The sequence below is a fragment of the Myxocyprinus asiaticus genome, chromosome 4 (assembly GCF_019703515.2).
Source record: "Myxocyprinus asiaticus isolate MX2 ecotype Aquarium Trade chromosome 4, UBuf_Myxa_2, whole genome shotgun sequence".
Taxonomy (NCBI): Eukaryota; Metazoa; Chordata; class Actinopteri; order Cypriniformes; family Catostomidae; genus Myxocyprinus; species Myxocyprinus asiaticus.
This window is the reverse complement of record NC_059347.1, coordinates 10,748,342-10,772,964: the sequence shown is the minus strand read 5'-3', so window position 1 is coordinate 10,772,964 and position 24,623 is coordinate 10,748,342. Positions and strand designations below refer to the sequence as shown.

General features: G+C 37.5%; 2 protein-coding genes across 4 annotated transcripts in view; both read left to right on the top strand.

The window, feature by feature from the left end:
- Window positions 1-760: 760 nt before the first annotated feature.
- Window positions 761-14,749, top strand: LOC127434047 (RDS/peripherin-like protein xRDS35). Its single transcript, XM_051686496.1, has 4 exons — window positions 761-1,265; window positions 5,160-5,590; window positions 7,201-7,447; window positions 10,577-14,749. Exons 1-4 carry the CDS (start codon window positions 1,116-1,118, stop codon window positions 10,802-10,804), a joined length of 1,056 nt encoding a protein of 351 aa, XP_051542456.1. The 5' UTR covers window positions 761-1,115; the 3' UTR covers window positions 10,805-14,749.
- A 2,424-nt stretch (window positions 14,750-17,173) lies between these two features.
- LOC127433822 (ribosomal protein S6 kinase alpha-4-like) overlaps window positions 17,174-24,623 on the top strand; it is a 69,659-nt gene continuing 62,209 nt past the window's right edge. For all 3 annotated transcript variants that reach the window (XR_007895946.1, XM_051686081.1, XM_051686072.1), the window contains exons 1-5: window positions 17,174-18,055; window positions 22,772-22,843; window positions 23,840-23,907; window positions 24,038-24,188; window positions 24,330-24,445. Coding sequence is in view for 2 of the 3 variants with exons in the window: in XM_051686081.1 (XP_051542041.1) it covers window positions 17,974-18,055; window positions 22,772-22,843; window positions 23,840-23,907; window positions 24,038-24,188; window positions 24,330-24,445 (489 nt within the window). In the remaining variant the exon portion in view is untranslated. The remainder of the gene's footprint in view (window positions 18,056-22,771; window positions 22,844-23,839; window positions 23,908-24,037; window positions 24,189-24,329; window positions 24,446-24,623) is intronic.

Here is a 24,623-nt window from a genome sequence, read left to right as displayed (position 1 = left end):
TTAATGCCAACTTTGGAGTTAAAAAAACAGTTATCTGTATGGAAAATCTGATATGGAGCATTGATGTTTGAAACTATTCGTTTGCAATACCACTAACTGACAGCAAGTAAAGCCTATTTAAGGCTCAGTAAATGAGAAAGCTGCCAATAAGTTCTATTATGAGTGCAAATCTTTAAAGTCATCTATCTGTTCCATTGTACTTATAAGGGATCAAAATCCATATTTCAACTCTATGTTTTGAAATATGACACACAATGCCATATTTCTACACATTTAAGCACAAGCTAAACAGTGTTTGTCCCTGACATTTCAGTTTGCAATAAAATTTGTGAAAAAGGCTGCTCTCATGACGGTCTATGCTCCGTTGAGCGATTGCCTTTACTTTAGAACTGATTGACACACTAGAACTAAACTGAGCTTTGAAGTAGAAAGAGGTATCTAAATAACTCTCATATTGTCCTTTTACTTATTAAAGATCTTATACATAATGAAATGTTGTAGAGTAAATGCACCACTCATTAAGTTCCATTTTGAAGCACTATGGCAGCCATCTTTCTTTGAGTCTGGCTGTTATAACTCTTCTAATCTCATCTTGTCGCTATTCATCATCTTTATCCTTTACTTCTGTGACGCAATGCAGCGATGCACCGCTTACTTTGCTGAGCAGACAGTGGCCTTATTTCCCATTGGAGAGGGCTATTGTAATAGGATAGGTGAGGGATTACAGGTAAGATGCCCAGGACCTCTAACTTTGGCCATATCCAATGTGTCTCACCCAACCATGGGCATGGAGGTGCAAGGGCACCACTCTCACCATTGAGTGGGCATCTGGCTCATTTTAGCATCTTAAAGGGGGGATCACCACTCAAAAATCTGGACTGACCTTTGGACTACAATATTAACCAGAATAGAAGCTGCTTTGCTTGGACCGAAATGATCTGATCTTATATTTTAACACACAAGGAAATTTAACGGATTACACAAAATTATCCACTTTTGCATGGAACATTGAAGCTCCAACTGTCTCTTTCAAAGACTTCACAATCTTTCCAAGTTTGAACACACCTCTCCATTTCTTCCTTTTTCTCAACTCTCCATCATTAAACTTTTTCATCATGGTTGTGGGTAAGATGAAGTTAACTTTTCAGAAAAGGGTCAAGTTGGCCCAGGGTTTATGGCTGCTCTCTTGGATGGCAACTCTGGGTGGAGCGGTTACCTTCACTTTAGGATGCTTCCTAAAGACTGAACTTCGAAGGAGGGGAGAGGTATCCAAATAACCCTCATCTTTTTCATATACTTAATTAATATTTTCACAAAGGTACACATAATGTAGTGATCAGTTTTGGACTTCCAAATAGCTATGAATACATTCAATAGTAAACTGAATAACATTGGTAGAAGCTTTTTTCTTTTTTTGAATGAACAATGAACTGCTTATAATAGTACACTCTTTGTGTAAGAATTTTCCTTTGTGTGCAAAAAGTGCTGTTTCTACCTGTATTTTATAAATGTTTAAGGATTTGATCATTTCAATTTCAATGATGTTTTAATATATAAATATGCAAGGGCCCTTGTAAACATGTCTTGAAATGTCTGGCAGGGATTAACCTATGTGAATATAAATATTATCTAACCCGGCCATAATAGGCTTAAGTAGCTGTCCTTTACAAATGCGCTCTTCTAGATGTCTAGATGTGTCATTATCAACCTACAGAAGAAGACAGGTATTCGTCTTAACCGGGGCATGCATGATAACCTAGTTTTTCAAACCAGACTATCCAACTGGGTGATTACATTCCCATACATATGTTAATTTAATGCAGGTAGACCACCCAGATAGCACACATACGTCTCTGAGATGTCTGTTTAAGAGCATTTCATCTGGAAAGCATCGCATTCTAATTAACATCTGATAAACATCTTAAAAAGAGCAGATTAACAAACATTCTAATTCACAAATGCCTCAAAGGCATCTGCGGAATGTCCTTTTGACATCCGAGAGGAAACATCTTACAGACGTATTGCAGATGAACAAACAGTCTAAAAAATACTTCTTCTAGATGTAAACACACACATCAAATAGACGTTTGGGTTATGTACGTGTGCCATCAGGGCACATTTTATTTACTAAAAACATTTTGACATGTTCTCCATTATAGTTCAAAGTTTCATGGGAGGACAAAAAAATTGTAAATTACCACAAAAAAAATTAGATTTATTTTAATTTTATATTTTTCTCCCCTTTTCTCCCCAATTTGGAATGCCCAATTCCCAATGCGCTCTAGGTCCTCATGGTGGTGTAGTGACTCGCCTCAATTGGGATCTCAGCTCAAAAGTTGTTGAGTGGGGGGGGATTGTGTCGTTGTTCTTTTCTGCATATCACTGCCCCCTTCGTCATATCGCTGCATTTTGTGGCCCGTTCTGCATAACGCAGCGGCCCATTTCAGCTAATCTCGGCACCTTCGGCCCCGTTTCACGGCCGGCCCTTTGGGAAAAGTCCCGGTTCTCCCAGTGGCCAGTCTGCCCCTGCTCCTTAACAACCGGGCCAATTTGGTTGCTTAGGAGACCTGACTGGAGTCACTCAGCACACCCTGGATTCAACTTCGTGACTCCAGGGGCGGTAGTCAGCGTCTTTGCTTGCTGAGCTACACAGATTTATCTATTTATGATAAATCTCATTTTCAGGTGTCAGATCACATCAAAAACTTAGTAACATAGTAACATGCAAAGTAGGTATAGCTGCAGGCCGGAGACCTCCAAATGGGGCAGAATCTCCAAAAGAGTTAGTCCAGAAGGGGGCCCCTGCTCCTTAGCAACCGGGCCAATTTGGTTGCTTAGGAGACCTGGCTGGGGTCACTCAGCACACCCTGGATTTGAACTCGTGACTCCAGGGGTGGTAGTCAGCATCTTTGCTCGCTGAGCTACCCAGATTTATCTATTTATGGTAAATCTTGTTTTCAGGTGTCAGTTCACATCAAAAACTTAGTAACATACAAAATAGGTATAGCTGCAGGCCGGAGACCTCCAAATGGGGGGAGAATCTCCAAAAGAGTTAGTCCAGTAGGGGGCGTGGTTACTCCAAAAGGGGGATGCGCCATCTCCAAAAGGGGGCGTCACTTCCACTCACAGTTAAGGTTAGGGAAAGGGTTAGGTAAGGGGCTCTCTATATCTTTAATGTCTGTTTGTGTCATGGTCCTGTCGGTTTCGGTCTTTGTCGGGATCCAGACACTCATGCTCCATGTTCTGTCTGTTATTGACGTGAGTGCATCACGTTTATGTCATCTGGACAGCATGCACTCCTGTCGATTGTTTATGTCTGTTTCTCGTGAACAAGGGTGAGCCTCGCCTTGCGCTGCGCTCCTGGGTCTTGAGCTGTCTTGTGTTTCATATCCGGAGCATGGTGTCTGGATCCTGACTTCCTTGTCTGGTTCAGTTTCGGTCTGTGTCGGGATCCGGACACTCATGCTCCATGTCCTGTCTGTGTTTGTGTCTGTCTCTCGTGGCCACGCGTTGCACGTTGACCACGTATTGCAGATGAACAAACAGTCTAAAAAAATACTTCTCCCAGATGTAAACACACACATCAAATAGACGTTTGGGTTATGTACGTGTGCTATCAGGGCACATTTTGTTTACTAAAAACATTTTGACATGTTCTCCATTATAGTTCAAAGTTTCATGGGAGTTGTAAATGACCACAACAAAAACGAGATTTGTTTTTTATTTTTATTTTCTCCCCTTTTCTCCCCAATTTGGAATGCCCAATTCCCAATGCGCTCTAGGTCCTCATGATGGCGTAGTGACTCGCCTTAGTCGGGGTGGTGGAGGATGAATCTCAGCTGCCTCCACGTCTGAGACAGTCAATCCACGCATGTTATCACGTGGCTTGTTGAGCGTGTTTCCACAGAGACATAGCAAGTGTGGAGGCTTCACGCTATTCTCCGGGGCATCCACGCACTACTCACCATGCGCCTCCCCCGAGAGCGAGAACCACATTATAGAGACCACGAGGAGGTTACCCCATGTGACTCTACCCTCCCTAGCGACCGGGCCAATTTGGTTGCTTAGGAGACCTGGCTGGAGTCACTCAGCATGCACTGGATTCGAACTCGCGCCTCCAGGCTGCGCGCCTGGGTTGCGAGCTGTCTTTATGTTGTGCTGAGGTTCGGTCACTTCGGTCTGAGATTTTGGGTTTGTGTGTGGCCGAACTCTCGCACAGGTGTCCTGTCTTGTTTTTGTCACCTGTTGCATGCATCGCGTGGCGTTTGCCTGGCAATGTACGCTCAGGTTTTGTTTAGTGTGAGAATGCGTGGCATCACTTTGTTTGCCATTGCTACGCATTCTCTCGTCTTGTTTGTCAGTTGGCATGAGCGTATATTGCCTTATTGTCTTGGCGATGTGCTCATGCCATTGGGGTGTTTTGTTGTCTTGTGAGAGCACGTGGCTTTTTTTTTGTTTCTGTATCGCCGCATGTCTCTCTGTCTTATGTCATACCCTGCCTCCTTGTTTTCCCATTATTAGTTCATTTGTTACACCTGCCTTGCATTGACCTGTTTGATTTCCTTCCCTATTTTACTCTCCTCAGTGGACAGTGTGTGCTGTCCAATGCCAGTTCATCTTGTGTGCTTGTGTATTCGGTCGGTCTGTTGGTTTGTTCCAGTCAGTCTTGTGTGTTGGTCCTGTCTTTGATTCTCCCATCCCTTTCAGTCTGGTTGGTCCTGGTTCCCTGTTACCCTCTGCCCCAGCCCAGATTACATTTTGCCCTATGGGGAAGTTTGTGTTTGTTTTTTCCTCCTTGTGGGAGATTTATGTTGGATTTTGTGTTTTATTTTTTGTATTAAATAAACCTTTATTTTTCACTCTGTGTTTAGGTCTTAACCTGCAGCTATATTCTTCGCTAACATACCCCAGAAGTAACAAACTCCCTTGAATCTCTTTATAAACATAAAGAAAACTAAACTGCCACTTTTTAATGTACCAGCCAGTGGTTAACTCACAACTGAATGACTACATTTGGCCAATATCAATGTTATTCGACTTATTAGACTCGAGAAATATTCACCAAATTGCTCATCTTCCAAAAATTGTGAACTCAACCATCCAGATGTCACAATAGACACAGTCCAATGCAATTAAACAAACATACACTTGTCTTTTAGGTAATGCATAACACAGACATCCACTGTGTGCCCAACACCTTGATGATTGTGGGTCTGGCTTCAATGGGCATCAATTACTTTGCTGGTCGAATCTGCCAGGACGCACTAGATGCTGGGAATTTTCCACGATGGAAGACATTCTTGAAGCCCTATTTCGGATGCTCAGTTTTCTTCACCACCCTCATGCTCATCTCAGTCATCTTGAGTTATGTCATGAAAGGCAGCCTGGAGTCCTCCCTGAAGATCGGGCTGAAGAATGGCATCAGGTTCTACAAGGACACCGACACCCCTGGCCGTTGCTTCCAGAAGCAGACCATGGACCACCTTCAGATGGAGTTCCAGTGCTGTGGTAACAATGACTACAAAGATTGGTTTGAGGTGCAATGGATCAGCAACCGTTACCTGGATTTCAGCTCTAAGGAAGTTAAGGAGTGAGTCATTGAGTAAATTAAAAGTCTGTGGTCTAATGAACACCTGGTATGAACATCTGTCTTAACATCCAAATTTCAGTAAATACACGTAATCAACTAAATTAACAATTAGCATTCCGTTCAAAACGTCACATTTGTGGTGAAACTGTGGTGTAATTTTTAGGCCTCTATTATCATCAAACAGAATTGCAAAAATAATGATTGTTTTCAAAAAAAAGGTTTTCTCAACACTCCCGCCATCAGTCATTGGTCGAAAAAAACATCATCTGACCATTTGGGATGCTTAAACAAATGCCACATACTTCTCAGGGAACTCAACTTACAAATGACTTATAGTTGTCTTTGCATATTTAAATGGGATGGGAGAAATTATTTTAACATATAAATACTTAAATCACCTTTAATTTCAAGTATTTTTTGGGAGGAACAGTTTGCCGACTTTTGTGCATTTTATCAACATGTACAAACACACTGATACAGTGATGTCTGTAGACATGAAATCAGAGACCCTCCCTTCAAAGAAATACAATCCCAAGTGGTCACAGCAGACAGATTTGAGACGCATGTCAATACCAGGCTGAAGATTTGTGATTGGATTATTGTAGACAAATGTTAATACCAGATGCAAACAGGGCCTGTTAAAAGTACATTAAGTCAGTAAAGGCTCAATTACACTACATGATGTTAAAAACAATGTTATCCCTGATTTGCAGTCAGGCCAAGTCAGTGCTCGTGGGCACTAGTCGACAGATTTGACAGAAAATTGCATAATATATGATTGGTACCAACTCTGATATACTACACTCAGACTACGATTCCATCTATTCGGAAGATATCAAACATGTTTGATATTTCCGAGCCAGCTATCCACGACCACAGGGGAATCTCGTAGTGTTCTATGATCCGATCGTCTGACAGGGGTGTATGAGGCAATCGTCTGAAGGGGGGTGCGCGAGGCAATTGTCTGATGGGAACTGTGTTTTGCGACTGCTGTCGGGTTCCTTAGTAACATATAATGCGCGAGGAAGGGTAAGATGTTTCTCCTCTATAAGGGTTGGTGCCCTACACAGACTGCATAGTCTGCGTATAGGAAGCGGCGGCCCTGTCTAGAGGCCATACTGGTGCAGGTTTCAAACCAAGACCATATCTAATTGCACTTGGCTCATGTCTTTCACAACTTGGAACATAGAGTAGCAGCAACAATAACAGCAACGCTCCCATATATGTTTGTTAACATCTGTCATGAGTTTCGTAAAATGTGATCGGATCGGATCTATTTGATAGTGGGGTACTGTGTCATACTCAGTCGTTTGGTTTGCGATGGCCAATTTTTATCTGTAGTCATTTAAAAAGTCGGTAACTATGTGGTACAGTACCTAATATTTTTGTACCTTAATTCCATTCAGATTTAAAAAACTGTGTAGTGTAATCCAAACTTAAGTCATTGTAAATACAACAACATTGTGTGCGAGTAAAGTAAAGACCCTAAAGACCCTTTTTTCAAGTCAAGTCAAGAGTTTTCATTGGCCACCCATGCAACTAGCCAGAATTTGCAATGATTCAAGGTTGTTTTCATTCTCCATTTTCTTTCTTCATCCTCAATTCTCCAGCCGCATAAAAAGCAACGTGGATGGCCGTTACTTGGTTGATGGCGTGCCCTTCAGTTGCTGCAACCCTAGTTCCCCTAGACCCTGTATCCAAAACAAAATCACCAACAACACTGCCCACTACAACTACGAGCACCTGAGCGAAGAACTCAACATCTTCACTCGTGGTTGCAGAGAAGCCCTGGTCAACTATTACATGGGGCTGATGAACACCATTGGAGCTGTAGTACTGTCCGTATTTCTGATTCAGGTACATGGTCAAATGTGATTCCCAGTATGCAATGGACCTAAGACAGGGTAGATACTTTATTTACTTTGATGCTTGAGCCTGTGAGGGATGGAAGTACAGTCCATTCTATGGATTCCCTGCTGAAAAAACAGCATTGCTTATTACCAACACATGTTGTGTTTTGGATGCCGGTGTGCTGGTGTTCCCAGCAGGCTTCTTAACTAGACTTACCAGCAAGACTTCCTTGTCAACCATCATCATGAGAAAGACTAGCAGACCAGCTTCACCAGCCAAGTTTTACTGGGCTATACTCTTCACTAGCACTAACCAGCTAAAAACAGACTGGGCCAACATGGAAATTCATGCAGTTTTATTTTTAGTTTTTTTTAGCAGAGTTGTACTGTTCTGTACAGTACCTCAGTGTTGGTCATTCAGATAATGAAACAAAGAAAAGACATCTTTTCAAAACATTTCCAGTGGACAAAAAACTTGAGTTGTGAAAATTAGATATTACCAACGACCGTTGGTAATATCTAATTTTATCTTTTTTATTTTATCTTTTTATATCTTTTTTCGCTGATGACGAAATTTACGCCGGGACACGGAAAACCGAAGAATATTTTAGCCTTTTAATATGGTACAACCCATTGAACAGACTGCCTGTCTATCCTTCACAGCTTTGTTTTCATTATCAAATCAAATTAAATATGGCATCTACCCTGACTAAGATCAATTGACTTGTGAAAAACAAGATTGCTTTGACTGACTTCAATTACCAGTTTAGTTTATTTGGATTAGTTTTACCATATATCATATGCAACAAAAGCTAAATTCATTTATTACCATGATTCATGTGAATAAGTTTGTCTTGTGAAGATTCAAAGTAAAGGACAAGCTGGAAATGCATTTGTGCTAACAAGATGATTTCAGTTGTGTGATAGTTGCAATTGGGTTTTAAAGGTTCAATATCTTGGTGAATTGCAAAGACATTTGTAGTACAGTCATTATGTTTTCTATAGACTGGCTTAAAGGTGAAGTGTATAATTTCTGTACTGCTTGCATCGCATGATATTGCAAATATAGGCTGAGCCCAAAATCATATACTGTCAGAGTATGTACTACATTTGATGAAGAATGCACTTCTTGTCCGGTGAAAAAGTATGTATTTTAGGTATATAGGTGAGTAGTATGAACACATTCCGTACATACTTCTTCCAGGAATATGGGAATTGTCCCGTAACCTGGATGTATGACATTATAACAACAACCACAAAATATAATATACTTTCACTTTGTTAAGAATATTCACTCAGAATAAAATGAGCCCGGCAAAATTGCAGGCTATTTGCACGCGATGTCTGTGCTGATTTAGCACCCGATCAGCGCAGACAGCATTTTGCATGCTGTAATTACAATCTCTGAGCTGGTTCTGAGTGCTTTAACTCGGAGGAAGCAGCAGACCACCGTGAAACTGTACAGCATCACTCCACTACTGTGATACAGACACCTGAATCATCTCTTTAACATGCAGAAAGTGCACTTGACTACACCGCACATCTGGATATATGCCAGGTTATGATGCTTTTCCATCATTTGATCATTATCAAATTCATCATTATTTGATAAATTACTGCTTATAAAATAGAAAATGTATACAAACATCTTTTGAAAAATAAAATAAATTTTACCGCCTGCTTTTATTTATTTAATTTTTAATTAATTTAATTTAATTTTTATTTAGCGGTAATATCGCGATACAAATTGCGCGATATCAAAATCGTGTCTACATAAATTATTTCATTAAGACTTTAATCAAATGAAAATAGAACAATTAGTTTTCAACATAATATTGTATTATTTTTATCAAATGAAGTGCTTTCATACAGAACCTCACAGCCTAATCCAAAATACAACACTGGAGATGTTTGGTAAAGTGAAGTGCTGAATAAAAGAGCATTACAGATATATAATGTCTTTAATATTTTTATTATTTGTCCTTCATTTAACCAGGAATAAAACTCACTGAGATTAAGAATCGCTTTTACAGAAGTGTCCTAGCCAAGATAGGCAGCCACAGAAGTTTACACTTTACATATTTCTTAAATACTGTATAATATAATTACTTTTGATTTATTATTATTATTCGGCAGAGGCTATTCGCATTACGTGTAAATAGCAACCAAAAGCATCTTCTTTGCAGTAAGTTGCCCAAAAGTTGTTGAGTGGGGTGGTAGGTGCATGTCGCGGTCCCCCCTTCAGCATATCGCGGCCCCATTCGGCCCTGTTTCACAGCCGGCCCAACGGGAAAAGTCCTGGTTCAGTAACCATAGTATAACCGTGGTATTTTGTAGTAAAATCATAGTAACCACAAAATTAAAACACGGTTACTAAATTAACACCAAATTGTAGTAACACTATGGTTAACTGCATAAAAAATATGGCTTCTGACAACAAAAACATGGCTGCTACAATATTACTAAAACCATGGTTAATTTACACAGATCAAACCTTTCTCTCAACTCCACGACTTGTGACCAAATCACTGTGAGAAAATCAACCTTTATATTACTTTTTTATTTATTAGTAGTATAGTATTAGTATAAGTAGTATTAAAGGAAATATGAAGAGTGGAGACAGGAGGTCAGATTTTATAATTTTTTGGTATCGGAGCATTTTTATGAGTATGAGTACAAGCACCTGAGCATAGTTTCAGACCCCATGCCAATACCAGTATCGGGACATCCCTACAATTCATAATTAGCTAATTTATATAGAAAGGAAGCATGTTTGTGTGGTAAGGAATGACAAAGACTTAACTGAAATACTCAAGACGCTGCACAATTTCATTGCTGATTGCAACTTTTTAAACTAGATTGCGGGTGGTTACTGAGAAAGATGCAGGTTTTTGCACTGAAATACCACGTGCAACAGTAGCACAGCTGTTTAGTGAATTCGCCCTTGAATCGGAATAAATGAAGCAATGTTTGAAATAAAGACCACCCAGTTCCACACAAATCCACTTTTATCAAGCCATAATACATTCTAGTAACATAAACCTGTATACTGTTTAACAGTTCATAATTCATATAGATTTCCACAGAAATAACCAACCATTTCTTCCCTGTCTCCCCTATTCAATGACCTCCACAGTGCTCAGTGCTGGCCAGTGTGCGCCTCCTGCAGACTTCTTTGGAGGCCATTTCAGGACAGGAGAATGTAGAGATCGAAACAGAAGGCTACTTGCTGGAGAAGGGAGTGAAGGAGACCTTCTTGGAGTATGTGGATCCTGTGCTGAAACTCCTGTTGCTTAACCAGGTATCTCCTCCTGAGGGCAAGGCTGAAGCAGAGGCCTCTGGGACAAAAACTACCACCAGCTAAAGAGTCAGATTTTGTCTGACCAATGAAATCATTTCAAATGGAGGCTGAGAAGACCCGTCAGTTCTGTCAATTTATTATCAATATTTTGTTATTTTTTCTGTTTCAGTTACCTAAATATCAAAGAATTGTTTGTTTCATTTATACTCTAAAATCATTGTCCTTAAATGTATCAATCCTGTTCAGCAGTATCAACATGTAAAATTTCACCAAGTTTCCTGAGAAGTCTCAGCAAGTGATAAGCTAACTCCACTGTCAGTTCTGTTGCACCGACTACTTGACTAGTCGATTAGTTCTACCTAGTCTACGTATTGAGTCTGTTCTTTGGCTAGGCATTGCCACTGAATTGTGCTGCATACCGTATGGTACGTTTTTTTACAAGGTAAACATTGACCTGCCAACTAGTTGACTACTTTTCTGGACGACTAGTCGACTAGTAAATATGAGTAATCGTGCAAGCCCAACCCCTCACCCCATGGCACATATGTACTACTGCTAGGCTTGGGGTGAGTAAATGTCTGTTGTTTCCTGTCAGGAGAAAATTGGTGTAGCTTTGGCTGCGAAATGACTTGCATTATGCTTTTGAGTTTGAATCTGGAGTGTTAAGATGTTTTCGAGTGACTGAGCAGTTTCTAAAAACTGAAAGTCTTTAAGACTTGTAATTTCCCAATTACAAAACCATGTTGTACCTTTAGAAGTGGCTGTTTTTATAGTGTATTTTGTAATACTTCATACTACATGGTACAACAGTATCTGCACAAATTACTTGCAATGACAAAGCAAAATAATATCCTGGAAGCTCCTTCTAATAATATGAATCTTACACATATCCTAACAAGGTGCAATAAATTTAAGTGACTTGCAATAAAGTAGTCGTCGCTGCATCACATGCGGCACATTTGCATAAAGTTGAACTCTGTCGCATTGTTAATGGTATCTGTTGACCGCCTTGAATCACCAACTCTCGCTGAACATGAATGACTTCCAGTAACTTTGCTGCAAATCACTGGCAGTGTGAACACCCCATTAATTTTTTGTCTTAACCGAGACAAAAAAGCTGTGTTTCTTGGTTTCTATTTTTGTGGCATTGTGCTGGGTAGCCCCACACAATGAGAAATGTCATTGGTCTAAAATCCTGCTCTGCATAGCTGTATATGAAACATCAGAAATGTTCTGATTGGCTGCGATTGTGTTGCTGGTGCAGCATTCGCTTTCACTGTGGACAAGAAAATTACTTGTAGCTGGAAACTTGTCACATTGCACCTGGTTAGGACATACATTTGACTTATCTTAAATTCATTGTGTATTCTTTACAACAAATGTCAAATGAATTTTAAAAAATCTGAAGAAACACATTTTTTTTTTCCACATCCAGTGTAATTGCATATTTTAAACATAAATACTTAAAACTGGAATTAAATGCATTTTACATGTGAAGAGATTGTGTAGACAATGCTCAGTGCTCTGAAACTCAATACTGCACTTGAAGACCTACACAGAAAATTGTCTGGTCTAATAAATCTGATGTTTTGAACTGCTCTGTAGAGCCATTTTGTTGAAATAGACTTATACTGTATTCCCTCTTTTTATTGCCTCTTTCTTTCAAACTTTCACATGAACACACAAACATACAGGTACAGACATTTGTGTACACAACAAAGCGAGCAGAGAGCTCTGCACATATTCCTACAGGCATGTAGCCTTAGGTAGATACGCATACACTTTCACATGCACACAGATTAGAGACAGATACTGGATAATGGAGGATGATGGGTAATAGCATAGCATATACAATGAAAGCCTTGTCTGTCCTCTAGTCTGACACTTCTAACCTGTCCTAATCTGTTAATATGCAAACTGCTGCACAAGCACTCACACTCACTGCATCCGATTAAACTTAATAGAGCACGTTAACACAGGAGGGAAGGTGAAAATTCAAATTCTTATCATTTGAATATTATTTTAGTAATTCTTCCAAATAAAAACTAAAACACACACACACACACACACACACACACACACATGCACGCACACACACACACACACACACAAACTTGTTTTTATATCATTGTGGGGACTCTCCATTGACTTCCATGCATTTTATGGATTTTATACAGACCTAAAGATAATTTCTATCCCCTAACCCTAACCCTACCCCTAAACCTAACCCTCACAGAAACATTTTTGCATTTTTACACTTTCAAAAAAACATCGTTTAGTATGTTTAATAAGCTATTTCCCTCATGGGGACCGCTGACTGGGCCCCACAAAGTAGGTGATCTCAGGTTTTACTATCCTTGTGGGGACATTTGGTCCCCCACAAGGTAGTATAAACATGTACACACACACACACACACACACACACACACATTCATATATACGTATATCTATATAACCAGGGTTGGGAGGGTTACTTCTGAAATGTATTCCTCTACAGATTACAGAATACATGCTGTAAAATGTAATTTGTAACATATTCCGTTAGATTATTCAAGGTCAGTAATGTATTCTAAATACTTTGGATTAATTCTTCAGCACTGGTAGATTTTTTACTTGTTTTGACTATAAAAACTCTGCCAGTACAGTAAGACAAAATACACATTAAAACCTAAATATCTTATGCAGTATTGTTTCTAAAACAAGATAAATCAAACTGATCTTGTTTTAAGGATTTTTAGATATTTTTACAGGAAAACAATACAAAAATTATTATCAAGAATATGATTTTAGCTCTAATATCAAAGGTCTTACTAGAAAAAAATAAATTATGACGTGAATTTTCTTGATAAAAAAATATGATCGTGCCTGGTAACATGTGCAGGTAAAATGGCTAGAAATAGCATTTTAGCTTAGCATAAAGCTAACAATTTACACAAGGTTTATTTCTATTTCTTCTGCTCCAAACTTACTTCAAACTTACTTCTCTGTCTGCTCATATAAATGTAACACATCATAAGAAAGTGTTTCACTGCTGTTCAAATGCACTTTGGATCACATAATTTATATGTATAAATGTTTTCCATCTGAATGGACTAAATATTAAATGAAACAAATGTCAATAAAATGCAAAGTAATCTCTTCAGGAATCAAAATACTTCTTGAATGTAACTGTATTCTAAATACCAATTATTTTAACTGTAACTGTAGTGGAATACAGTTACTTATATTTTGTATTTTGTGTAATCCCGTTACATGTATTCCGTTACTCCCCAGCCCTGTATATAACATATATATGAACCTACATATATATATATATATATACACTACCGGTCAAAAGTTTTGAAACACTTGACCGAAATGTTTCTCACGATCTTAAAAATCTTTTGATCTGAAGGCGTATGCTTAAATGTTTGAAATTAGTTTTGTAGACAAAAATATAATTGTGCCACCATATTAATTTATTTCATTATAAAATAAAATTAAATAAAAAAAAAAAAGTTTTTGAAATTGATGACTTGGACCAAATAATAAAGAAAAGCAGCCAATAAGTGCCCAACATAGATGAGAACTCCTTCAATACTATTTAAAAAGCATCCCAGGGTGATACCTCAAGAAGTTGGTTGAGAAAATGTTGAGTACATGTCTGCAAATTCTAGGCAAAGGGTGACTACTTTGAAGATGCTAAAATTTAACACATTTTTGATTTATTTTGGATTTTGTTTAGTCACAACATAATTCCCATAATTCCATTTATGTTATTCCATAGTTTTGATGACTTTACTATTATTCTAAAATGTGAAAAAAAATTATAATAAAGAATGAGTAAGCGCTTCAAAACTTTTCACCGGTAGTGTATATACATATATACAGTAGTAGGTTTTGTAAGTAATTTATAAGTCACTTTGAATAAAAGCGTCTGCTAAATAGCTAAATGTAATTGTAAGTTTTGAGTCAAAAGTGTAAATGCATAAAGCTTGTTTTCTCTAGCAGTGGTTATCTATTCTTGTTCCAAACACTTAGTTCAAATCTTTCTTAAATAAAGACATTTTTTATGAAGTGTTCACTTTTGTGATGTGTTTAATGTGTTGTTTTATACAGTTCATTAATTACAACAAATATTTGTTTCTGTAGTGACACAGTTACCCGCCACTGCCGATTTTTACCCACATTTGGCGGGTTGTCGGGTGTTAATTTCAAACCCTGCATGTCTTCTGAAGCGATCCAATCTGTTTTGAATGAGAACAGACCAAAATATAACTCCTTTTCACTATAAATATTTACATCAGCAGATTTCTTGGCGATCAGGATTTCAAGCTCGATTACACTTCCTATAGCGCCATCTAGCGCTATTTGCATGCGTCAAACACTGGAAAGTGTAATCGAGCTTGAAATCATGATCGTGTCTAGAGACTGCAATGGCAATATGTACAGTAAATGTGTACAGTTACATTATGGTCTATTCTCACCCACAATAATTTAAGATCACTTTAGAAGACATGGATTAAACCACTGGAGTCTTGTGGATTACTTTAATGCTGCCTTTATGTGCTTTTTGGGCCTTCAAAATGTTGGTCACCATTCACTTATTGACCTACAGTGCTGAAATATTCTTCTAAAAATCTTTGTGTTTGTCTTTCTGAAGAAAGAAAGTCATACACATCTGAGATAGCGTGAGGGTGAGAATTTTTTTGGGTGAACTATCCCTTTAAATAGGCTGTAATACACTTAAATTCCGATATGTTGTGGAAGATGGCTTTTTTTTAAAATGTATTTATTTTTTTATTTATTTATTTTAACATTAAATAGTATTTCAGATTTCATACAAAGGTACTCTTCTCAAATCAGGGTCAATAAACGTGTTGGGGGCTTTTTTATCGCGTTCTTATTTTATTTGATCCTCTTTCCTGGACAGTAACTCTGGATCATGTAATATAATGATCCTAAAGTTAAACATCGACCCTGCCTACACATACTTCGGATTACAAAGTAGAGATACAAAAAGGGTGTGCAAGATAAATGCCCTGCTGTCGTTATAGGGAGAGGCAGTACTTTAGAACGGGAGTTGGCAAGTTGCTTTGCATCAGCTTTCCTCTTTCGCCACCTACACAGAGAACCAACCCACCCAACTACACAGCTGCTGTACTCAAAAACCGAGTTCAATAGCGGCACTTAGCGTTGGAAAGTCCGAATCATTTAGCGAATCGGTTCGTTCGGATGATTCATTTCAATGAACCAATTCAACAGAAATGTTCAGTCAAGTGTTCCTGAAGTCCCTGGGCAGCTTTTTAAGTCCTAGACCTAGAAGAATACTAATAGGCTACTTATATATATATACACAGTACTGTGCAGAAGTCTTAGGCACATAAGATGTTTCACAAAAGCATTTGTCTTAAGATGGTTATTTATATCTTCAGCTTTAGTGTGTCAATAGGAAATATACCTGTTAGACTCCCAAACATTAGAATAGAAGAACAGGGAGCCCTGCAACAGATGTCATGGCCCCCACAAATCCCCCACTGGTCATCGTGTCATCGTGTCAGTCTGAGATTACATAAAGAGACAGAAGCAATTGAGACAGCCGAAATAGATAGAACAACTGTGGCGAATTCACCAAGAAGCTTGGAACATCCTATTAACCAAGAAAAACTGTGTCCAGGTGTACCTAGGAGAATTGGTGCTGTTTTAAAGGCAATGGTGGTCACACTGAATATTGATTTAGCTTTTTTTTTTTTTCTTTTTTTTTTTATGTTTACTGGACTTTGTATGACATTAAGTGATAAACGAAAACCATTTATGTCATTATTTAAAGACATCCTCAGTATGCAACATTTTTCACAAGTGCCTAAACTTCTGCACAGGACTGTATATAAAATAGTGATGCTAATTACTGCAGTTATGTTTGAGATTACTCTTTTGCCCAGTGGCATAGCCAAGGGTGGGGCAGGGTGGGCCTGGGCGCACCCAAATTAGACCGGACCCACCCAGAATATTAGAGATTATTCTATGACTTAATTTATATATTTATAAAATAGTTTAAAAAAAATGCATAAATTCAGATTTCAGAAAGTGTGAAAGAATTGTTTGAATGCACTGCCTCTGTTGTTAAGGAAAATATGATACAAATTTGGCCCATCCATTTTTATTGAGGCCCACCCAAATATAATTTCCTGGTTACGCCCTTGCTTTTACCATGTCTGCAGTAGCAATGAATATTTGTGCATACTATTCGAATTAATGGCAATAATTATGACATTTTTATACAAAATTGGATTAAAAATGCAAAATTTCTGTATCTATTTCCGAGATGCTAAATGGACGTCAACCAGTAAATAAGCTTTGCGACTCGGTTCAAATGAATCAATGAAAAAGAATCGGTTCAAATTCGTTTGCGAATAGCTCATCACTACGTCGGCTTCCGTAGCTGAAGTGAACCACAGTCTTTACTACACTTTCTTCCAGACGTTTATCGTTCAGTTAATTTCCTTTCCATAACAAACGCATATTTTTCACGCGTGTCATTCATAACTACATCCGGAAAGAAGCAGAAAAGGGCAGCACTTAAATACGCCCGTTCAGCTTTTGCGAACCAGCTGTTCGGAATATTTTGTATGTGATCTGTCTTGGTTGATAGTTAGCACGTACGCTACGGTTATTATAGCCCTCTATCGGATCGATATATCGCTTTATTGAAATAGGTAATAGGTAATGCAGGGGCGGTAGCCGCAATAATGCGATCAACGCAAATGTGACCGCAAACGCACGTCAGGTCTGCGATCTTCATTGCAGTTGCATACGAGCTCACGACAGTTGTGTCGAAGTTGGAAATACGGAAATAACAGCCGTTTATGGCCGACATTATGATTAATTAATTGCAGTTGAAGTGTTAAAAATAGCGCGCATTGTTGCATTGATTTTGAAAGATGTATTAAAAGTATATCGCAGCGCACGCCACCATATCAAAAGTGGAGATTAATATTTAGGTCGTGCATGAAGATTAGTGACCACAGCAGGATGTCAAAGAGATTTATAAGCTGAGATGCATTACAAAATCAAAAACATGTCATCCTCCATGTCATAAGAACCCGTTTTGAAAGTTTCGCAGTGGAATCCTTGATATTTTCTGCGGTGTAAACGGCGTCGTTTGGTTTTATTAGTATAGATGGTTGTGTATTGGAAGAACAATCTGTCAGAATCACTTTACTGATCAAATACACTAAATCAGTCGCATCATCATGTCAGGGGACAGTAGTGGTGAGGACTCGGACCGGGAAAGCCGCCGTAAAGTGTGCACCGTGAAACATGAGATCACTAATGGTAGGTGACTGCATCCTCACTTATATAATAATAAACTAATTCATAAACTAATATATTTACCCTTAGTTCTTTCTTTCTTTCTCTTTCTTTCTTTCTTTACAAAACAATTTAATATATACTTTAATATATGCCATGGTACTGATTTTTATTATTATTAAAAAAAATTAAATACTTGAATGATATGTTATATATATATATATATATATATATATATATATATATATATATATATATATATATATATACATTTTTTTTATTTTTTTATTTTTTTTAATTTTTTATATACCGTGATATTAAAGAAATATTCCTGGCTCAATTGTGGCATAATATTGATTTCCACAAAAATGTATTTTGACTCGTCCCTCCTTTTCTTTAAAAAAAAAAATTCAAAAATCTTGGTTCCAGTGAGGCACTTAGGCACTTGGAAGTGAATGTGGCCAATTCAAAAAATAAAAAACATAATTAATGTTAAAATACTCACTGTTTCACGACATAAACAATATGCGTGTAAACATGATTTTAGTTTGATAAAATCGCTTGCTAACCTTTTCTGTGTGAAGTTATAACCACATTTACAACTTGTTTACCATGACGATGTAATGTCAAAAAATCCTAAAATAACTGTAAAAATTATGATTTAAACAACTTTACAGCTCAAATAATACATGCGTTTTCATAGAAAAATTAATGCAAGTGCTTTTATAAAATTATAAGCTTTACATTTCTGTGTTTACATCCTGCAAAAAATTGGCCCCATTCACTTCCGTTGTAAGTGCCTCAATATAACCTCAATTTGAGCTTTTTTTTAAAGAAAAGGAGGGATGAGTCAAAATTAGTTTTTGTGGTTATCAACATAATGCCACAAATGCAGTCAGTTGAGCTTAACTTGCATTGAACCCAGAACGTTCCTTTAACAGTACATGAGATCATGATATTTTTTAAATTATTATTATTATTATTATTATTTTTTGTCATTGTTCAGGTGTCAATACCATCGCACATAGTGATGTGAGATTAATACTATGGTTTCCAGACAGCACACATACAGAACATCTCCAAGATGTCTGTTTTAGATCTCTTTATCTGGAAACAGGGTTCCAGACTAAACAAATGACTAAGGAGCCATTGGCTCCTAAACTGAAACATTTAGGAGCCAAATGGCTGTTTTAGTTGCCACGTCACAGAATTGTTTGATTTAGATTGTTGTTCAAAAACAAGTTAGAAAGCCAAAGAAAAGACAGCTGATATCCCATTAATTGGGTGTTTAATATATATACTGTATTGTTGAGTGCACAAATTTGCATTCCCCTTTTGTCTCATAAGTTTTCACACCCTTTTCAGAATTTATAAAAATATAAAAGATATATATATATATATATATATATACACATATATATATATACACGTACACACACACATATATATATATATATATATATATATATATATATACACATACATACATACACCTGTTATGTAGATTCTGAAGGGCAGTACTAAATTGAAATAAATAAATTATAAATTATATATATATATATATATATATATATATATATATATATATATATATATATATATAATTTATAATTTATTTATTTATTTCAATTTAGTACTGCCCTTCAGAATCTACATAACAGGTGTATGTATATATATATATATATATATATATATATATATATATATATATATATATATATATATATATACACACACATATATATATATACATACATACATACATACACACAGGGTTTTTCCTGGCTCAAAATGAGGCAGAGGTGGTACCACCCTGATCATGTGCACACATACACTTGTACCATGCCTTCCACTGGCTCAAGCAAACACTTGCAAGCAACATATTTTAGGTGTTCTAATAATTAGATGATTGAAGAAAATGACAATTATCAACTTATTGCATATTTAATTAAAAAAGCTAACCTGTTCAACATTAAATTAATTAAATGCAACATAACAGCTAATGTGTTCATTTATAGTTCACAAACAGCAAACTTGATTAAACTCATAAACCGATAATAAGATCATCTCTGATCTCAGGTATGTGGGTGGGTATGGTGGGAAGGGACGATGTGTAAAGACCAATCGGCCACAGTTTTACAGCTTGGATTGGGCTGATCGCTTAGATTGACAGATTGTCTTGATTTACCATGCGCACAACTGAAACAGTGCTGGATCTTATTACTTGTTACTTATCCTATGTAATTATGTTTCTGGTTTATTGTGGCATTTACAAGTGTAAGTAGTTCTTAGGTTCAGTAAAACCCTCAGATCACTTGTTTGGAGAGTTTTTTGGACTTTTGTAAAAAAGGCTACCTTGGTTCCAAATGCCATAACTTGCTTTGAGATAACAATACAAAATTTTGCCCAGATACAGTTGACATGATTGTAGTCATCATGTCAAGTATGAATAATTAACAAAATGAATAAATAAACTGCATCACTTACTCAGCAGTGTTGTAACATAAGAGCCTCCAAACATGAGATGTACATGTTTGCATTTTTGAGAAAATCAAGATTATGCATGGATAGTAATTTTTATGTCACTGATATAAGGCCATGAAACACATAATAGATTTTGTAGACTCCAGTTTTCGCTCACAGAATGAACTTTTGTGGGACACTTTTTGTGTTAGAAAGGCCGTATCGGATGACGCTCTTCTTCTGAGGTAAATTCACAGGGTGTCTGCTTCCAAAAGCGATAATGAGCTCAAACGAGAAAGACTGTACCTCTCGTTGGTTTCATACGGATTACACAATCAGAGAATATTTGTTTTCAATTTAAATTGGTTCATTTAAAACTAGACAATTCAAGCTTTCTATAGACATATTTCTCAGTGATAACAGAAATCACCCAAATGGCCCTGATCAAAAGTTTACATACCCTTGAATGTTTGGCCTTGTTACAGACACACAAGGTGACACACACAGGTTTAAATGGCAATTAAAGGTTAATTTCCCACACCTGTGGCTTTTTAAATTGCAATTAGTGTATAAATAGTCAATGAGTTTGTTAGCTCTCATGTGGATGCACTGAGCAGGCTAGATACTGAGCCATGGGGAGCAGAAAAGAACTGTCAAAAGACCTGCGTAACAAGGTAATGGAACTTAATAAAGATGGAAAAGGATATAAAAAGATATCCAAAGCCTTGGAAATGCCAGTCAGTACTGTTCAATCACTTACTAAGAAGTGGAAAATTCGGGGATCTTTTGATACCAAGCCAAGGTCAGGTAGACCAAGAAAGATTTCAGCCACAACTGCCAGAAGAATTGTCCGGGATACAAACAAAAACCCACAGGTAACCTCAGGAGAAATACAGGCTGCTCTGGAAAAAGACGGTGTGGTTGTTTCAAGGAGCACAATACGATGATACTTGAACAAAAATGAGCTGCATGATCGAGTTGCCAGAAAGAAGCCATTACTGCGGCAATGGCACAAAAAAGCCCGGTTACAATATGCCCGACAACACCTTGACACGCCTCACAGCTTCTGGCACACTGTAATTTGGAGTGACGAGACCAAAATAGAGCTTTATGGTCACAACCATAAGCGCTATGTTTGGAGAGGGGTCAACAAGGCCTATAGTGAAAAGAATACCCTCCCCACTGTGAAGCATTGTGGTGGGTCATTGATGTTTTGGGGGTGTGTGAGCTCTAAAGGCACGGGGAATCTTGTGAAAATTGATGGCAAGATGATTGCAGCATGTTGTCAGAAAATACTGGCAGACAATTTGCATTCTTCTGCACGAAAGCTGCACATGGGACGCCAGATGGGCTGATTTGAGTATTTCTGTAACTGCTGATCTCCTGGGATTTTCACACACAACAGTCTCTAGAATTTACTCCGAATGGTGCCAAAAACAAAAAACATCCAGTGAGCGACAGTTCTGCAGATTGAAACGCCTTCAACAGAGAATGGCCAGACTGGTTCAAACTGACAAAGTCTACGGTAACTCGGATAACCGCTCTGTACAATTGTGGTGAGAAGAATATCACCTCAGAATTCTACTCTGAGATGCGGGTTGGCGCTGTTTTGGTGGCACGAGGGGGACCGACACAATATTAGGCAGGTGGTTTTAATGTTGTGGCTGATCGGTATATATATATATATATTTACTGTATATACTGTATGTGTGTATATATATGAAATATGTTTAACATATTCATGTTATACCATGGTATTTACATGGTACTTCACGGTACTTCCAAGAACACCATGGTACCTGTCTAAAAAATGTATTACCATGGTACAATGTAAAAAACAATCAAACAAAAAAATATGTTATTACTGTGGTACTTTTTTTGCTAGTGTCCTCTGATTTAAATGCTGCAAATAGAAGAGCAGCAACTCAATAAATCTTAGTTGTAGGGCTGGGTAAAAATATAGATTTTTCAATGAATCTGAGATTCTGAATCTTTGTTTTAACAATCCTGTTATCTATTGAATATTAAAAGAACATGATTAATCTTTAACATTTACTTTTAAAGTTGACTTCAGTTTTGTTGTGTTGATTAGGCTATTATTTCTGTTAAATAACAATTGAACTGTACAGTTTAGGCCCGATTGGTATTATTTTTTTTTACCAAGTTAGAAGATTCTCTATATAATTTATACTATTAGCTGAGATATGTAAGCAAAAAAAGACTTTCTAACTAAAAAATTGGGGTGATTAGAACATTTTACTGTTCATCTCTTTTCAGCGAACCTCACAGGACACACTGAAAAAGTTGGCATGGAGAACTTTGAACTTCTCAAAGTGCTAGGCACTGGAGGTGAGAGCACAGCACTCACTATCACTGTGATACTTGAGTCTGTTTCTATGCCAGATGCGACAGTTTGGTCACTCTGTAAAGGTTCACTGTGATTTTTTTTTATTCAGACCAAATAGATTCTGACGATAAAAAAGTAACTTAAAATGGACTTGCATTACATCTAAACTGTTTTTATTCAACAGTGAGTACACAATTTGCATTTAAACCAGTTACTAACCAACTGAGTCACTAGAGACACCTGACCCGTAATCAAACCTCGTAAATGCCCAGACACCTTGTACATGTTTAATGCTGTTTTATTAAAAAATGTATGAATTACAGGAGGCATTTAAAGGAATAGTTCACGCTAAAATGATCATTTTAGCATCATGTAATCTCCCTTATGTCGTCTCAAACTCGTATGACTTTCTTTCTTCCACGGAACACAAATATAGATTTCGATGAATATGTGATGTCTCTTTGTCCATACAATGCAAGTGAATGGTAACCAAAACTTCAAAGCTCCAAAAAGCACTAAGGCAGCATGAAAGTAATCCAATGGTTTAACCCATATCTTCTGATGCGATCTTATCGATTTTGGGTGAGAAACAGGCCAAAATATGCCTCCTTTTTCGCTATAAATCTTGACATCAGCAGTCTCCTCGGCAATCGTGACTTTAAGCTCGATTACACTTCCTGCATGCGTCAAGCACTAGGAAGTGTAATCTAGTTTGAAATCATGATTGTGCCTAGAGACTGCAATGGCAAGATTTTACACTTAATTCCGTTCTCAGTTAAAATCGATAAGATCGCTTCAGAAGACGTGGATTAAACATCTTCGTTTGTGTTCTGCGGAAGAAAGTCATACAAGTTTGACACGACATAAGGGTGAGTAAATGATGAAGGAATTATAATTTTTGGGTGAACTATTCTTTTGAAGAATATTTGCACAAATAACTAAAAACTTACTATAGCTATGTAACTATATAACTATATCTCTGCTTTCGACTTTATCAGCTTATGGGAAAGTTTTCCTTGTCAGAAAAATCAGTGGTCACGATAAAGGCAAACTGTATGCGATGAAGGTTTGTATTTGTCTTTCTTCTTGAAACACAATTTCTTTGGGAAATTTATAAAAAAAGAATGATTTTGGTTTTTAAATGGTTATTTATATTATTGAATATTTTGAATATTTTCTGACCTTTCGCCCCGTAGGTTCTGAAGAAAGCAGCCATCGTTCAGAAAGCAAAAACCGCCGAGCACACTCGGACAGAGCGGCAGGTACTGGAACACATCCGCCAGTCACCCTTTCTGGTCACCCTCCATTACGCCTTTCAGACCCAAACCAAACTGCACCTTATACTGGGTAAGCGCAGATGACAGACGTCCTAATTCACACGTGCACACAGATTTATGGATAACGTATGTGCTTCTAGCTACTTCTCCTTAAATTAAAGATGTTTTTGGACACTTTTATGAGTGTGTGTGTGTGTGTTTGTTTTGGAAGACTACGTAAGTGGAGGTGAGATGTTCACTCACCTGTACCAGAGAGATCATTTCTCAGAAGATGAGGTGAGGATCTACGTGGGAGAGATCATACTGGCCCTGGAGCACCTGCACAAGGTAGAACTGTTGAATTCCTTTTCATTGATGAGTTACCACACACACTGTATTAAAGACACATTGTTTTTACTGTATGTACATGCACAGTATTTATAAATTAAAGTTAGATGGGAAAAGGGAAGAAGCCGTTTTTCGTCTTTGTTAGAAAGGATTTCATTATTGCATATTTAATCACATT

What these genes read in the sequence shown, in the direction of transcription:
- LOC127434047 (XM_051686496.1), top strand. Translation starts at nt 1,116, where the DNA reads ATGGTTGTGGGTAAGATGAAGTTAACTTTTCAGAAAAGGGTCAAGTTG. An exon ending in AACTTCGAAGGAGGGGAGAG is followed by an intron (nt 1,266 to 5,159) that starts GTATCCAAATAA and finishes CTTGTCTTTTAG; the next exon opens with GTAATGCATAACACAGACAT. An exon ending in AGCTCTAAGGAAGTTAAGGA is followed by an intron (nt 5,591 to 7,200) that starts GTGAGTCATTGA and finishes TCAATTCTCCAG; the next exon opens with CCGCATAAAAAGCAACGTGG.